Source organism: Anneissia japonica, unplaced genomic scaffold (genome assembly GCF_011630105.1).
Source record: "Anneissia japonica isolate Jap-2015-1 unplaced genomic scaffold, ASM1163010v1 scaffold288292_len1863012_cov191, whole genome shotgun sequence".
NCBI lineage: Eukaryota > Metazoa > Echinodermata > Crinoidea > Comatulida > Comatulidae > Anneissia > Anneissia japonica.
Window position 1 is genome coordinate 191,006 of NW_022688773.1, and position 18,300 is coordinate 209,305.

At 33.5% G+C, this 18,300-nt stretch overlaps 1 protein-coding gene across 1 annotated transcript; it reads left to right on the top strand.

The window, feature by feature from the left end:
* The first annotated feature begins 1,316 nt into the window (after window positions 1-1,316).
* On the top strand, window positions 1,317-17,260 carry LOC117122963 (prostatic acid phosphatase-like). Its single transcript, XM_033268744.1, has 10 exons — window positions 1,317-1,509; window positions 2,605-2,700; window positions 4,271-4,510; window positions 5,549-5,647; window positions 9,305-9,397; window positions 10,199-10,322; window positions 10,655-10,749; window positions 11,755-11,861; window positions 14,189-14,361; window positions 15,815-17,260. Exons 1-10 carry the CDS (start codon window positions 1,435-1,437, stop codon window positions 15,943-15,945), a joined length of 1,233 nt encoding a protein of 410 aa, XP_033124635.1. The 5' UTR covers window positions 1,317-1,434; the 3' UTR covers window positions 15,946-17,260.
* The last annotated feature ends 1,040 nt before the right edge of the window (window positions 17,261-18,300 follow it).

Below are 18,300 nucleotides of genomic sequence, written 5' to 3' on the forward strand. Positions count from 1 at the left end.
GCGTTACACCTGGCTAAAACACAGCTCTTATTGTAAGTTTTGCAAGTTGCCTCTAAACTGTTTCTGCCTTTTCATTGTTCTTTCTTGTTTTGTTTGAAAGATAAGTTATACTTAAGAAAGGAAAAGGAGAGAAATGATAAGGAAACATAAGAAAGAAAAATGTAAGAACTGATAAGGAAAGGAAAGAAAAGAAATGATTTGGAATTATAAGAAGGTAAAAGGAAAGAAGGATAAGGGAATATTAGAAAGGAAAATGATAGACAGATCAGGGAATATAAGAAAGGAAAATGAAAAGAAAGATAAAAAGAAACTAAGAAAGGAACAGGAAATATAAGATAAGAAAACACAAGAAAGGAAAAGGGAAGGAAAGATAAAGAAATATTAGAAGGGAAAAGGAAAGAAAGACAAGGAAGCATAAGAAAGGAAAATGAAAGAATTGATAAGGCAATTATAAGAATGGAATAGGAAAGGAAAGATAAGAAACTATAATTAATTGAAAGAAATGAAAGACTTCAAAGGAAGGAAATAGAAACAAAAGGGAAAGAAAAGTGGAAGGGTTCGGGATGGAAAAGGAATAACAGGCTATGAAATAATAAAATGTAAACAACACGGTATGGAAAGAATCTCTAAGAATTGCTCTGTGGGTCAAATCTAAAAAAACAATTACCAAACTATTGTAATAGTTATTAATTAACTAAATTAAAGTAAACTAAACCCCAAAAAATATATAATGTATAAATAATTAACTGTACATTTGTACATTAGTTTATGGTTTATTTTTTTTCTATGATGTTATTATTATTATTATTATTATTATTATTATTATTATTATTACATGACTATATATAAGAACGACTATGAATATATATGGGCATTAAAAATCTTTATCAATGAAAATTTAATAACCTGTACAGAGAGTGAATGAACGTTGTTGTTATATTATGTTGAAAATTAAGATTATGTCAAAAAATAACGTTAAACACAGCATTGCCTTGGCACAGCAACCTTTGCAGGTTAATTAGTATACAACTGTTATCCTATATCGGCTCTACAATGTTTTGAACATCAAACAGCAGTGATGTTAATTTTACGTAAAAATGCTGTTTTTGTTGAATGAAGCAAAGTTAGGTGGAGTATTATATAACAAAGAAAAAAAAAAGAAACAAAAAGCTGGATTTTGTCAGCAATATTTGCTTTGCTCCGCTACTAGACACTCATTCGTAGACTCCCTTAATTTAGCCTACGACTATGAACAAAATTAAGAGATTAGCAATATTTTAACTTTTAGTCAAGAGGGCGTACATCAAAAACCAGGAGGAGAGCCAGACCAAAACAAAATCAGGATTCAGGCAGGAATACAATTTTTTTTGTGGAGAACGAGTGTGTCGGACACGCCGGGTAGTGACAGTGGGGGCCTAAATTGTATATTTAAATATGTTAATTACAGCTTTTCTTGCCTTCTATATTTTTGCTGCTGTCGATGGTGATTCACTTCAGTTAGTGAATGTGGTAAGTAACTGGGATGTATCGTATTTCATGTCGCCTAAATTAGGGCCTAGACTACCATTGCAAGGCCTAGCCTACCTCTGCTCTGGCTAGGCCTACCTGCTTAGTTAGGTGGCCTAGTCCAAGCATACAAGGACCTAGCATTGTCAATGACATTGGGTCAGTGCTATGCGTTGTACCAAAAGTGCCCTGTCTTAAGCCAGGCATAGCCTAATAGGCGTTGTTTGGGTAACTATTGGTAACATCTTCCATAAACTATCCTATAGGCCTATATGGCTAAGGCTTAACTACTAAGGCAAACAAATTTTTAACAAAAACATAAAGAATTTCTTTTTTTTCCAGCTGGCACTGTGGAATAATATAAATATTAATTAGGCCTGGCCTAAATACTAAATAGCCTAGGCCTAATTTTATAGCCTTTGGTTTGCAGCACAAATATTTATTTGTCTTTAAAGAGGATATGACACACACAGGGGTCCAAGACCAAGTTGAAGGAAATCATTTCCAGGAGCTAGATCTACAGCAGCTGATCCAGGAATTCAGAAAATAATTTTCTTTTTTTCCCAATTTTTTTTTATAATTTGGAAAATTTTACTGGCCACTCCCCCCACCCCACCATCATTGTATCCTCATCACTGATCTGCAGTGGTTAATGACTTTTGTTATCAAAACTGCACACACAGTGATACCCATCAGCACTGACTTCCATGAGACATTGATGATAAAATATTAAAAACATGCAAATGTTATGTATTTGCAGTGAGGTTTTCAGGGAGATTCTTGCTTGCTTGCCGGAGTTCGGAAGGCTATCCCGATTTCCGGGAGACTCTCTTGAGTTCATGAAGACTTGGGACCCCAGCCCACACACACCAACACACACACACCCACACACCCACACCCACACACACACCCACACACACACCCACCCACACACCCACCACACACCACCCCCCTCCCCCCACACACACCCCCACACACACACACACACACACGCACACACATACAAAAAGAAATTTTCAAATATTGAAAATAATGTAGATAAAGATTCAGTTTAGGTCAGCAAAATTTATCATTTTATTACGTAAACTACAATTGCAGGTGTACCGCCATGGAGACAGGTCTCCTACAAATGCCTACCCAAATGACCATTACAAAGAGGACCACTGGCCACAGGGATTTGGTCAGCTTTTGCAGGTACTGTATAGTAATTCAGTTATTAATTTTATTTATGTGTAACCCATGTATAATTCTTATTTTAGAAATTTGTTTAATTAGAATAATGGTTGTTTAATTTATTATTGTTTTTATTTTAATTAATATATTGATATAATATGATTTTTTTAAAGTATTATTCTTGTATCTTTTATACAAAATTCCAAAATACATAAACCAAATAAGTCTTACAAAAATGCATTTGCAGCAAAAGCTAAACTACTGTACTTTCTTACAAGTGAACCTAAACAAAAAACCTTCAAAAATATGAAAAGGGTAGAATGTTGCAGAATTCCATGGAATTTTCCTCTTTGTCCTCTTTCACATGTTTACGCTGTTTGACATGTACTACCTCTGCATTCATTCATACTCTTGTCACACAAACTCATTCGATGAGAGAGCTTATTCAATTGCTGCTCCTAGACTTGGTATGGTTTGCCACAATCTGTTTGTGAAACTCTCTCTGGAGATTTTCAAAACTAAAAAACTTAAAACTTACTTTTTCAGCTCCATTTAATATTTTCTCTCTGATTTTTACTTTACTTCTTCTGTTTTTGGCTTTCAGTGTTCTTTCTTTTCTGTTATATGCTTTTTCACTTTGAAATTGTTTACCGTTCTTTCACTTTGTTTTTTTTTCTGAGCACTTCCACCAGGAAACAATCCCCTACAGTAGGCCTAGACTCTTTTCTGAAGAGTGTCAATCAATCAATTAATCAATATACTGTATTAGGAATAACACCTTAAGATCGGTGGCACACACAATAAGTGGTGCATCCAAAATAACAGTTTTTACAAACAAAAAGCAAGCTTAAATCTAGGCACACACAAACACAATTAAGAAATAAAATGTTTAACTTAATGCTAAAAAATACAAAGAAACTTAAACTAACACAATAAAAATTCAAACGATCAGGCCAATATAAAGCATAAGCCTGTATATCCAGCAAAAGCAAAAAACAAATATAATTTTTAAAATTATAAAATAAATGTCAAAGTAGCACCATGACTCTTAAATTGCTTATTAAATTACTGTAGATGGTTTTAAATGGTTGTGGAGAGAAATGAAAATTACTATATTCTTAAATGTGCAAATGGGCCACATTACACATGGGACCAACAGCATGTCTCACACGAAAGACGGTGCTCTGACTAGAGCGAGCTAATTTTTTATAATTTCTGTTTATTTAATATTATTATAATATTTTGGCGACCCAAAGTTTGGGGGACATTGTTTTAAACAATTTTGAAAATAACCATAGCAGTTTGAATTATAGAGATTTTAATTGTAGGGTAATTTTGAAATTTAGAAATATCAAAGACATTAAATTGATCAATCATACAAAAAGTAGTAGTGGATTTCATATGGCTTTCATTAAACATGCGCATATATTTTTCTTTTCTATTGTGTCTATAATATTGGTATGGTATTAAATGAACCTGTTTATAGTCTGTTCATTTGTATTATTAATTTTAACTGCTCTTAATACCATTTATATTTTGAGAACAAACCTTTATGTGCGCAGTTAGTAATTTTCCATTATTTTTATTATAGTCTGGTATGGTACGACAGCATGAGCTTGGCCAGTTTCTTCGCATCAAGTACATAGATTTTCTCAATGCAACATACATTCGCACGCAGATTACAGTCCGTAGCACGGATGTTGATCGTACACTCATGTCAGCCGCCTGCAACCTTGCTGGACTGTACCCTCCTGCCGGTCATCAAATATGGAACAGCACGATCCCATGGCAACCAATACCAGTCCATGATGTTCCAGTTGCCGAGGATTATGTATGTATTCTTGAATACATTAAAAAAAAAATACAATTAAAATAATAAAGTACGTATAATAAAGTACTTCTTCTTTTCGAGATTAAGCCCACTGGGCTTCCATTTGAGGTGTTACGGTATAATAAAGCAAAAAAAAAATGTTTTCATATACCATATCAGACAGTATATTTTAATATGCATCATTAAATGATGCTTATTAAAATATTATACTGACTTGAGTTTGTGGTTTCAATCCCTCGCTGTGTATTTCTCTTAAAGTGTCCTTGAGCAAGGCACTTTATTTGCATTGATTCTCTTCATCAGGATTATAAGTGGGTAGGCCTACAGTACTTGGTAGGTTAAAATGGCAAATGCGCTGATTAGCTGCAACGCTATGGAATATATTCCCCCAGGGAGCTGAGTATGTGTTCCATAGGTGTTTAACTTAATGGTTGGTGTAATTTATGCAATTATTTTTCCATGGTTTATAATAATTAGAGTAATGCATATGCATTTTTTCTGAATAAATTCTTATTTTAGTGTAATTTAACTGGAAATGGAGCTTTGAATGCTTGTGGTACACCACATACTGTACATAGATCTAAACAGAACTGTTGTTTTCTTGAGAATGACTAAATGTTTTGATTGAGTTGTTTCAATTGGTCATCAAAAGAACATTACTTTCCTGGTGACGATTGAAGCAACTCAAAAGTCGAGACATCCTCAACAAAACAACAGCTCTTTTTAGCAACTCAAGCAAAACGTAAAGATATTATTCTCAACAAAATAACTGTTCTTTTCAGAACTATCTTTGTGGTGTACCGCAAGTATTTAATATGTTATTATTTTGGTATGCAAACTTTCAAACAATATCCACCATATTTAGTAATTATTATTATTATTATTGTTATTATTATTATAATTATTATTATTAATATTATGATTATTATTATTATCATTTAGTTCATTGGATATCAGCCATTTTGTTTTTGAGAAAACAGATTCTAAGATCAGTAGTAAAAATTGAATGACAGTTGTTGTTGATTCTCTGTTTATTAGTTACTAAGAACAGATGGGGTAAAATGTCCACTCTATGATAAATTGTATGCAGAGGTGCTGAATAGTCCAGAAGTGAAGAAAGAAAATGAGGATAATAAGGTATTTCTATTGTATTACCTAATTTAGCTTTTTATTTGAATTGTAAATATGGAATTGATTTTTCCTTTTATCCATTTAACCTTAATTTGAATTGTAAATTGAATTGTCTATTTTAATTTTTCATATATTGAATTTTTACCTTTTATATGTTGCAGTGTATAAACAAAGATTTTCTAATGTATTTTTTTTTATATTGGACAATGAAGGATTGAATTGAATTTGTGAAACAAAATCACTTTTGTTATTGCTATTATGATGTTAATATATAAAGTTGAAGTTGTCTAAGTTGACTTTGCCTAACTCAAATAATTTCTAAGTCAGTCTTATTTCACATGCCAAATTGTTGTGTTTTCCGTATTTAAGTCAAATTTTATCTAAGTCAAACAAGTTTTTCAAATGCCATTTTTGATTCGACTTGGTTTGAATATAGACAAATAGATAAATAATAACAGTGCTTGTATAGGAACAAATAAATCATATCAAGCATAGCTCATCAGCGAAAAGTTCCTTTAATTCAGTTTTAGAAAAAAAGTACCTCTGGCGAGCTTTGAACCTTTTAACCTCTTGCTATCAGGGCGAGTGTCATATCCATTGGACCGTGGAGACATATAGATATACATTCACTTTCTGTCATAAACCTGTTACTGAAATGCGCATGCATAGTGGAGCTATAGATAAGTTTATAGGTCGCAGCTTGGAAATCATTTATTAAATAAGTTTATTCAAGTAATTTTTACGGCATAGCCCCGTAATCACAATATAATCTATCTTTATCAATTATTCACAAAAAACTCATTTTGCACCAGATGTTGAATTATAACATATACAAAATTGACATTGAAATTCATTAGAAAATACATCAAAATTCATGTACTAAATTAGTGTACTACCATATTGCTCCATCTGTTTTTCTCTTCTCATCAATCTGTGTTGATTGCATTGCTCTTTGTGATGATTTGCAAATACATTGTAAGTTGAGTGACACAATGGCATTTGCAGCAATCCTATCGAGTTAAGTACAACTGAAGAGTTTAGCAAATAAAATATACATACTGTATTCTTATTATCTCTTAGATTAGAAACCTAATATATTGGATTTTATTCTTACTTGTACTTAAATAGACTAGACTATCAAATTTTATTTGACTAAAATATGTGGCATGACTAAATATGGTCATGATGACATCACATTATGACCATATATAGGCACATCATGACCATATATGGGCATACAACAGTTTTTTTTTTTATCAATCAGTTATCTGATAACTGGACAGAGCTTTACCAGAAATTGACATGGACAAGTTTACTTTACTATTTTTGGAAAATTATGTGACACATTGAATTGAAATGAATTTATATAATTTTACTTAAACTGCTTTAGTACTTATAAGACTTATAAAACTGCTTTAGTACTTATAAGACAGTCTGAAACAAACTCTGCAGAAAGTGCTACAGGCCATTTTTAGTTCCTTTGTGACCTCACATGGAACTAATGTAATAGTTCACATGTAAAATGTGTGTATGAGATGTGCAACCAAAAGAGGTCAGCATATTTGTAAACAAATAGGCTCCGAAACGGTGCATCGCGGCAGGTATACATTGTGCTCGATAGTTGCTGGTGGACATGTAATTGTGCAAGAAATGTTTGTTTTTTCGTTTAGATATGAAATGTAAGCTGTAGGCGATAAAACATATACCACATACCACCAGTTTTGAGTCGTTTTTCGAATGCATCGGGTCAAACTTTCCCGACATTTTGTTTCTTTCGCGAGCTGCCTAGAAAAGTTCTTTATGTTGTTTTCGCGACTGTCAGTAAACATTGAGCAAGCTGAAATACTGTAGTTGTGGCATATCAGCCACTTACCTGTGCTATTATTTGAAGGTATTCTGTGTGTTCTATTAGTGTTTTAGTATACTTTAACGGCTAAGATTGACGGACCTGGTGTACCTAGGCCTAGACACATACTTAATGTAGGCTTCTTTTTGGGCGACACCGTCGGACCTGGTGTAGGCCTAGACACATCTGATATACTATACCGTTACGTAAAGTAGGTTTCTTTGCCTACCACCAGCCTACCGTCAAGCAATAAAAATCAACATTTGTGGAATTATTTTCCAAGAAATGATGGGTAAAACTTCTGGACACATAAATATGCAGCATGTGATGGACGGACGAACCTAAGGGTTGGCGGGGGCAGCAGGTGATGGACGGACGAACGTAAGAGTTGGCGGGGGGACGGGAGTTCTTCAAATGATGTTTGGGAAAATTATGGTCAGAAAATACAGCATCTGATGGACATTCCCGGGTGGTGGAGAACCTTAAAATTATGGACACATAAATTTATAGCATAGCTTCATCAAATGATGTTTGGGAAAATAATGGTTAGAAAATACAGCATCTGATGGACAGTCCCGGGTGGGGGAGAACCTTAAAATTATGGACACATAAATTTACAGCATGTGATGGACTGACCGTCTATACACATATACAGCATGTGATCAGGGGTGGCGCCAGAGGGGGGCTGGAGGCTATAGCCCCCCCGTCGGGGAAGCATAGCGGAAGAATGAGGATTTGAAAATAAATTAAATGGTTACATTGCATACTCTTTGTTTCTTGCTTTATTCAAAATGTTTTGGTTTTGGAAGCTGGTGTCAACATTAGAAAGCATAGCTTACATGAAGTCATATTATAGCAACACAATGCCTATCAAATAAGTAATAAAAATTCGCCATAATTCATCAAATATCCGTGGCTTGTAAATAACCGGGGGCCCTAGGCGGCCCCCCTGGCCCCCAGCCAAGTGAGACATGATTCGCTCCACTAGCCCCCCCGTCGGGGCCTTTAGCCCCCCCTGTCGGACAGGTCCTGGCACCACCCCTGCATGTGATGGAAGCATGTGATAGACGGACGGATGAACCTGAGGGTGGGTGGGGGAGATTTCAGCAAAACATTAGTGATGGAGGCATGTGATAGACAGACGGACGAACCTGAGGGTGGGTGGGGGAGATTTCATCAAAACATTAGTTGTTGAGGGGGAGGGAAAACCCTCTAGGACCTGTTTACCTACAAAGCAAAGATCTTATAAACACAAGATAGCGTTCTCCGCGATTTACGTGTGCAAATTCTGTAATAAGGCATGAATGGCGCCCTCTTGCTAAATTGGAAACTTTTGACCCTTGACCGCTCTGACCATACCGTACATCGCGCGACTTTACCTTTAGGGTATCAATCCTATGAACAGCAGAACAGGAAGAATCTCAGATCCATGGCAACAGATAGGACGCCCTCTTCCAAAACTGATACTTTTTCTCTTTGGTATAATAGCGCATGAATGGCGCCCTCTTGCTAAATTGGAAACTTTTGAACCTTGACCGACGCTTCTATTTGTTACGCGTAAATCGCGGAGAATGTTATCTTGTGTTTATAAGATCTTTGCTACAAAGGAACACACACACCTGCAGGGTTCTGGTTGATTCTTCAAATAATTTAAAGACATTTTTTTAAAAACTTTTTTGCTACTTTTATTTTTATACAGTTTCCCTTGTATTTTTATTGTCATTTTTATGTTATATATACGGATCTTGTCTTCTTGTGAATTATTGGCATTGTATTGTATTTAATGGCTTTAATCTTTACAAATTCCTTTATTCCAGGAGTTCCTGGAGTATGTTTCCGAGATGGCTGGGTATAATACAACTTTAAAAATATCTGATTTGTGGCATCTTCATGACCCAGTATTTGTTGAGGTAAGCAGCACATGTCTCCCTCCAATTAAAGACCACTTTTGGGACCAGGGTTTTCATGGTCTTAGCAGCTTTAGTCTTTAATTAGAAAAGGAAACAGAAACATGGTCTTTAATTGGAGGTGGTCTTTAATTGGAGGGGTTTTTAATTAGTGGGAGACCTGTAATTATTAAAGGTAGAATAGCTACAATTTTCTATATCAACAAACTGGTGATAGATAGAGACACAACGTGCTGAAAACATGATTTATTTCCTATTACTAACTAGTGACAACTTGTTATTATCCATGGTTATTGATGAAAAGAGAAGAAAATTAAACAACAAACAAATTCTGATATTGCGATGTCAGAAACGTCGCTGACAGCTTTTTACTATGCTGTCAATCCTAGGCCTAGTTTGATCTAATATAATAAATACTAGGCCTAAACCCTCTTTTTAGACTATATTCGTAATCATAGTATACATATACTGACTGTACCACAGACGTTCAATTCTGTTGAAGGCCTAATATATTGTAACTATAAAACGCTTATTTGTTAGCCTTAAAAGATCTCTGTCCCTGGCCTAGGCCTAGCTAGGCATAGGCCTATGTGATGAATAATTGTCACTCCTTGCATTGCTCACAACAGGACTTTTTTACAAGGATTTTACATGGATGTAAAGTGTACGTGTGAATATGATGAATCTCAGTAGGAATATCTCGGGATATATTCTAGTAACAATTTGTTACATTTTCATACATTTCATTCTGCCGGTGAATCTGGTATATTAGCTATTAATTAATATTTTTTTATTTTTCCGCAGAAATCTAATAATTTAAGCCTGCCAGATTGGATAACCGACGAAGTTTTTAAAAACCTCACTCTGTTGTCAGACATTGGTATGGTAAACTTGTTTAAAGGGAAAAAAATTAGCAAGTTAAAAGGAGGTGAGGACCCTTTAAAATTGAAATGAAGAGATGGAGGCATAATGACAAAAACACAAAAACAAAACGATGTGTTTTGTGAAGTATATAAATATGGCACTGATGTTAGCTACAGTTAATTTGTTAGAAATTGCATTTCATTTTCCTTATTTTTGTGTGCCTCCTTCAGTGAAATTTACTGGTCAGATATTAAAAATGCAGCTTTTTCTCCTTGTGACACGGGTATAGCCCGCCCTCAGGTATAAGCCTTTTTGTGTTTAAGGGGTGAGCCTATACCTGTGACAGTATGTAATATTGAATGTTGTTATTAATATGATATTTTTTTCTTATATCAGGCAATTTAGTGCAGCAGATGATTAAAAACATGAATGAGAAAATCAATCCAACAGATTCAGCATTTAAAAATATGGCGTTTTACATGTACTCTGCAGTAAGAACTATCATCATTTATTCTGCACTATAAGACCAATTAAAACAAAAATTAATATAGCTACACCCCCCCCCCCCACTTCTACCACCACTCTTTCATCTTTTTATGCTGCCACAATTAGTCTTCCTTTTTCCCAGAATTGTAATTCTTCTTAAGCCATGTTTGTATTGGATATTTTTTAGTTAAACTACCCATGTACAGTAGCTGGTCACTGTGAACATGAAATAAATTCAGTGTCTCCTGGTGTACTGGCCAATCCACCACCAGAAGACCCCACTGGAAACAAGTCTTCAGACTTAGTGGGTTATCCTTGGGGTGATTCACACAAAAATTACTCCTATACTACTCCCAAGGCAGTGTATACAATCAAGATAAGGGGCGCAATTAAATGGCAAAAAGAGAATAGCAATCACAGGCTGTCGCAAATCTTCCGCAATCGGGAAGGCTCCCACACTCCTGAAAGCAAGAATCTTCTGGAAAATAACAAATCTCTAACAAATTCATGATAATTTGGATGTTTTTACTACTGTATTATCAATTATCTCCCATAAGTCTGTGCTGATTAGTATCACTTTAAACAGCAAAATAAAATTAGATGTGTTGATAAAAGCTTATTTAAACATATCTGCCAGAAGTTGCATATTCCCACTTGGGACCCCTGCAATCATTAACAACTTAAATACAAGTCTCCCTCTAATTAAAGACCACCTCCAATTAAAGACCACTTTTTTGTGGTCCCAAATTATCGAAAGTCTAATATCTTTAATTATTCTAATTAGAGCTCAAGGCTGCTAAATACCATGGAAACCAAAAATGGTCAGTAAATGGAGGTAGACCTGTACAAGTATTTAAAATTAAGACAGAAAATAAAAAATAAATTAAAAAAAATTGTAAAAAAAATAATTTAAAAAAAAAAATAAATAAATAATAAAATAAATAAATAAAAATAATAATAAATAATGTATCTTCTGTTGTTGTTTTTTTTTTCGTTATTGCTCTGTGTAGCATGATACAACTTTAGCTGCATTCTTAACAGCGCTGCAAATCTACAATGGTATTCAACCACCTTATGCTACTTGTGTTGGTGTTGAGCTTTGGAAAAATGATAACATGTAGGTAGTTTTCAGTAGTTTTTGCCTTCTTGATTACTATTTATATGAAGTATGTTTATTTATAATCTAATTTTTTTTAAAGGATTTAATAGATATGGAATATGTAGATAATTGCTGTGAATTGTGTATATTATTTCTTTCATATTGTAGTTTTAATTGTTTTACACCCTGGTCAAATTATAGGATCTTAGCAATACATACATTAAGAGTGTATTATAACAATAGAGAACTTACAATTGCATGACGATGGCAGGACGTAGAACATAATGACATCGCATAAAGTCATCTCAGCGTGTGAGAATGTTGAGTTCTCGCGGTGGCGTGAAATCTAGGATATGTAGAGAACATAGAATGCCCAGTAGGACAGTCACGCATAAGTGAATCCATTCTGGCGTTGTATTGTCACGCATATCAAAAGCTTCCTAATATTTTTTTTAGGAAACTTACAACAACCTATTGTAGATATTGTAGTACAAGTGATCTTTTTCCTAATAATAATAATCTTTAATTTCAATTTTTTAGATTAATTTAGACCTAGTTGCAACTTAAACTTAAATTTGTATTCATAAACAATGTAGTCGAAGTTCTAAGTACGGCTAAATCAAGTCCTAGTTGTAGTTCAGCTGAAGACTTCTGGCAAGCAAAGACTACCAAACTAACCAATAAAAAGAGCTCAATTTAATAGCAGATGAAATTTTAGAGACTCGGTAACGCGGATGAATATTAAGCTGCCGTCTGCCGTTTAAAAACATATTTCCTCATAATTCATAATATTAGATAATCATTTGCTTAATTAGTTTTCTATAATAATAACCATATTAATCGTTAAAATATAACGATAGAGAATTTGAAGTCACTGAAAATTTGCTTTCTTGGAGAAATATATAGTTGAGTCCAAGCGAGGGCGGCGCCATCTTTGTTGTTGTTATGGTGAAGCTACATGACCACAACACAAGGGAATTTTGTGCAGATCAGGAACTATCGCAGGTGGCTAGCAAAACATGTTAATTTCGCCTTTTGGAAGCTAAACTTGACTTCTCTTTTGTTTAACACACCGAAGATATATCAGACCTACGTATACAATTTGTTCTTTTTAGTCTGTCGTGAGTTACAAAAAACATGTTTTTAGTGGGGTAAATATTTCAAGACGGCGATTTAACCTGACCCTAGGCTGACTAAAAATAAATTGGCTTGCGAAGGTATAATTTTAGTCCAGGTTCGCGTGATGTAGTCGTAGTGCTAGTCGAAGTTTCGTTTTAAAAATAAAATGACGTATTTTTTAAGTTTTAGCTTGAACTGCGACTAAAGTTTGTTTTAAGAATACTGGGGTTTCAGTTTCTGTTATTCACCTTCACATCACATCCTTAAGATGAATTACATGAGATTTACACAGATATCCTAATTAAAAGTTAAAAACGAAAACCAACAAGAGCACAACAAGATTAAAAGATTAAACATTAAATCTTAAAGAGGCTATTATGGTTATGGGAACGTTTTGTATAAGCCATTTCGGCCCCTAATTGAATAATAATAATATAATTTATGATGTTAATTGTACTCAGTAAATATATTTCTTCCGTATCCTGGATCTCTTCAGTATAAGTGATGTTATTAAGTACCCTTGGTCATGAGCTGGTTTAATCTGGTCATAGGGTGTGGTGCCATCTGTTGTTGGGCGTCATAATGTCAAAGTGATTTATGCATGAAACTTTCTTGAGTTACTCATGCACATTAATCATAGACTCTGAATTTAAACACACATAGAAAGAGTAAAAGAAAACTAACAAACGGAAAGAGAAAACAAAAAACACACCACACATATGAGAATTATAAACAAATAGTAAATAAAACAAAAGTAAATAAATGAGAGAGATATTATATAGTAGATTTGGTCCTTTCTTTTTCTAGGTACTTGTGAATTTCCCCATTGCTCTTTGTTATTTAATCCAGGGTTGGATTCTCCTATCCTAACAGCTTCATTAACATGTCGGAAGCATAGGGTGTCCGGGATGTTTTCTCAATATAGTGACATTTATGTTGTGGTGTGTCCCATTATGTTCTTTGGTCATGTGTTGATGAAAGACTGATGTACTTTCTCTTTACTTCTAAATGTTTTCCAGCCCTGAGTCTTAAAGAGGCTAAATTGTCTAAAAAGTGGAAAGAGTTCCTGTTTTTTAAAACAGTCAAATTTAATAATAATAATAGTAAAAGCAGTAGTTTCTACTGCACTTGTTAAAATAATTAGCAATGGTATCGCACCATTCAACATAACTGTCTGAAAGAAATTTTTTTTAATATTAAATAATAATGTTAAATTTTATTTACAGGCAGCCGTATGTGAAGATATGGTACAGAAATGATTCAACTACTGACCCTTATTCCTTGACTCTTCCGGGTTGTAATGTCACTTGTCTACTAGATGACTTTAAGCAGTTAACTAAGGACATATTACCTGGCGAGATAAAAGAAGCTTGTAAATTGCCTAAATCGGAAGAGAATGGTAAGTTTCAATTTATTTAGTATGTGTTCTTTATTCACAGGTGAGGACATGATGAGTTTTGCCCATTTATCCCTATCGAGCATTGTATTAATGAGAACAGGGCCGTACAGTATTGTGTCTCATTCTGTTGTGTTTTGATGGTGATTTTAGCATAGCCTCTTCTGCAAAAAGCAGTGGGCGCAATTAATGGGAACCCAGCGTCTCCCACCCCCCTCCCCCAAACTTTTCAAAATTATTAAAATATAGATAAAAAAAGAAGTCTGCGAGTACCATTTCTGGCCATATAGAGGTGTGCCCCCCGGGTGGCTAGCTAGTTCATCATGGCAGATGTAATGCAAAAATGGGCTGAATTTTTGTAGAGTGAGTAAACAGTGTCTTTCTACATTAACAAATATTTAAATAAAGAAAGGAAATGATGCAAGCAATTGTAAAAGCAGAAGGAAAATGGGACTTTACGCTAAGCTCCGCCTCTTGGATATTGTTGCTAAGACGACAGTGTTAAAACATGGAGGAATACATGTGTTTTTGTGGGACAACACATGCTTGTTGGACACGTTCTGATTGGTCAGTTGTCACTCTCTGGAAAGGTCCATTAGACAGAGATCTCTTAAATTAGCTACAGTGGATTCACAGAAATTAACAATTAAGTATTTACCTGGTATTTTCACTGTAGGAATCTTATAGTAATAATAATACAGATAATTTAGTAATATATAATAAAATTATTTTGTTCTGAAAAAAGTCATGTTTGGTTGTCATTCTGAAATTGTGGTTAGAATAATCTAGCAATCATCAGCAGAATAATTTGTATAATAATGAGCAGTTAAACTTCTATTTGGAATAAACATCTTTATAATGTACTCTAAATTATCTTGGTTTTATTCTGTAAACATACCAGTAAAAATATCAATAATTATATACAATTTAGAGTATGCATATTTAATACCATATTGTTTTTGTTTAGGCAAGACTTTTTTTATACCTTGCTTAGCAAACCAGCTGTCTGCCATTAATAATGAGTTGGAATAACAATAACATTTTGTATTTGGCCTATTTGCGCACCCGCTGCCACGAAAAAAATGGGAATTTCAGAAAAAAATAAAGGTTTTTCTTTATTATTATTAGGTCTGGCGCTGCCTTGAAATCTCCAAAAATATGACATGTACAGTGTATTTCTTCCTACTTATATACAAAAATTTAACCATCCCATTACCATACTGTTTACATTTACCAATAAAATTTTATTTTTATTTTCTTCTCCATGGATGTTGTTGGCTAAACTATTTGCTAAATGAGAAAAAACACAATTTAATTTTTTTTCCCACCCTCCTCTGATGAAAATAAGTTCGCAAAAAAGGTATAAAAAAAGTCTCGCCAATATCAGTCAATTTTTATTTGATAAAATTGAGCAATTAAAGATGTTGAATGACAACTTTTTTCATTCTTGTTACAGAGTACCTGATTCCAATAGCTGTTGGAGGATCTCTTCTAGTTTTACTTATCATTGCCCTTCTGCTATTCAAGGGGCTAAGGAACCCAAAATACCAGCGACATAGGGATGAAGAAGAGCGTCCTGAAATATGACAATACAGCCCAGTTCCTGTGGTTGAGGATCTAGAAATGGGAACTGTGCGGCATGCCTAGAAGATTCTATAAATAATTCCATTTTAATTTCATTTTTCTCTAATAATTAGACAAATATTTTCCTTGTTTTTCAATTTAAAAATTTTTAGTTAAGAGGAGCTTCGTTTTTCAAATAATGGTATCTTATTTGGAGAGCAACTGTTAGGCAAGACTATTTTATACCATGTTCCGCAAACTTTTTTATTTTTTATATTGGCTAAAAACTGCCCGAAAATAAAATGTTATTTTTATTTAAAACCACCATCGCCATGGTATAAAAATGTCTGCCTTAATTGCACATTTTTAATTTTTTTTTTTGTACTTGTTCTGCTCTTAAAGCAGATTTGGGGCCCATGGTTCTGCTTATTTTATCACCCATGGTTCTGCCTATTTTACAAATATTACTGTTGTGTGTATGTTTATAAATACATAAGGAAATTGGAATATGTTTTTATGTGCCAACTATATGCCTCAGAAAAGAGTCTAATAACTTGCTCTCTTAGTTATCTTTTTGGAAATTCAAATATGTAATATTTAAATGGAATAAGTTATTACATTGAGATGTTTATTATTAATCCAACAACCCTTGAAATAGGCAAACCTTTTCTTTGTTTATCTTCTTAGAAAATTAAAATATGTTATTTAAATGGAATAAGTTATTTATTTATTTTTTATTATTTATTTATATGTATTCTTTGTTATGCATTTGCAAATTGAGGTAAACCTGAAACAAATGTCTCGGTGTAAGCTGTGTTTATTTCTATTCTCAATTTCAACCTCATTTGTTTTGTATTTCTTAATTGATATGGACATTGTCTAAAAAATGGAAAATTTAAATGGAATAAGTTATACAATAAGATGTTTATTATTAATCCAACAACTCTTGAAATAGGCAAACCTTTTCATTTTTATGCATTTGCAAATAGATGTAAGCCTGAAACAAATGTCTCCTAATATTAATAATTTATTGAAGTTGCACTTTTGTATTACAACAGTGGCACGCTATTGTAAGCTGATTTTTTTAAATTTCTATGCTCACTTTCAATCTCATTTGTTTTGTATTTCTTATTTGATATGGACATTGTCTAAAAAAGGAATTTAATTGTATGACTTTACCAAAATTGAAAATTTATAATGTATTGTTGTTTTGTAATCTTTGTGTGCAATGGATAGTCCCAAGTCTATTTTTTTCCCTTTCTTTTAATGTATCATTTGTAATTTAGCTGCAAAGCTACAATGATGATATTTTGAAATAAAATTTGAACTGCTAGCAGTACTGAAGTTTGCTGATGCCAGGGTGGTGGGGGGTAGTCCAAATTAATTAATCATGACTAGTGAGTCTACAGCACTTGTTACTCCAATATACTGTTAAAATCTGTAAATGCAGCTTTGTATACTATTACTGACTGGCTGTATAATATCACAAAAACATCAATACATCCACATAGTGCAATAACAAAATTCTTGCTTTTTGTTACTGCTAAAGAATCACATGAGCTCTATTCGATCATGCAAGATTTTAAAGTTTAGAAAAGTGACACTACACCTTTATATCGGTGACACTCACAAACGGTGGTTCGGTGTTACAGAATGCAAAAATTTAAATAGGAAAAGATCTATGCTTTGAGACAGATGCAAAAAGCCAGAAATCAGCCTGAAGTTTGAGATGACTTGTAGACAATTTTCGTGTGTCTGTGCCTTTAAGACGACACTCCATTCATACTTTTTCTGCTCTTTTCACATTGATATTGCATTTAGCTGGCTAAAACGGAGTCAAATGCAAGGCTAATCTTCCAAATAATACAATTTTATCGAGTTTTGGTTCATAAAATTGTTATTTCTCCATATTTAAGACTTTGTTCATTCATACTAACATTTAGTGGTTTCACATTGCAATAGTAAATTTGTGTGTTACAAACGATCCACACATACTGTACGACAAACATGATTTTAAAAATCTAAAATTTGTATGCCGTGCCTATACGGCAACCCCGTTTTTTTTTTTTGTTTTTTTTTTTATCGTAATTTGCTATTTCATCACTTAGGAACGATAGAATATGACACTTGCACAATCTATTACAGAATTCCACAAAGTAGCAAAATAAATGGATTGTACAAAAAGAAAACCACTGCAAAATGTTATTTCATACAGTAAAAAATACAAGGAAGGCTAAGAAAATATATTCAATTTTAGAAAATGCAACATTTCATAGATCTCAACCAAAGAATCAAATTCTAAGCAATGTTGTAAGTAAATTACTAAAACATTTTTCGTATATTAATACTAACTCTGAATATAACATACTGTATCAACAC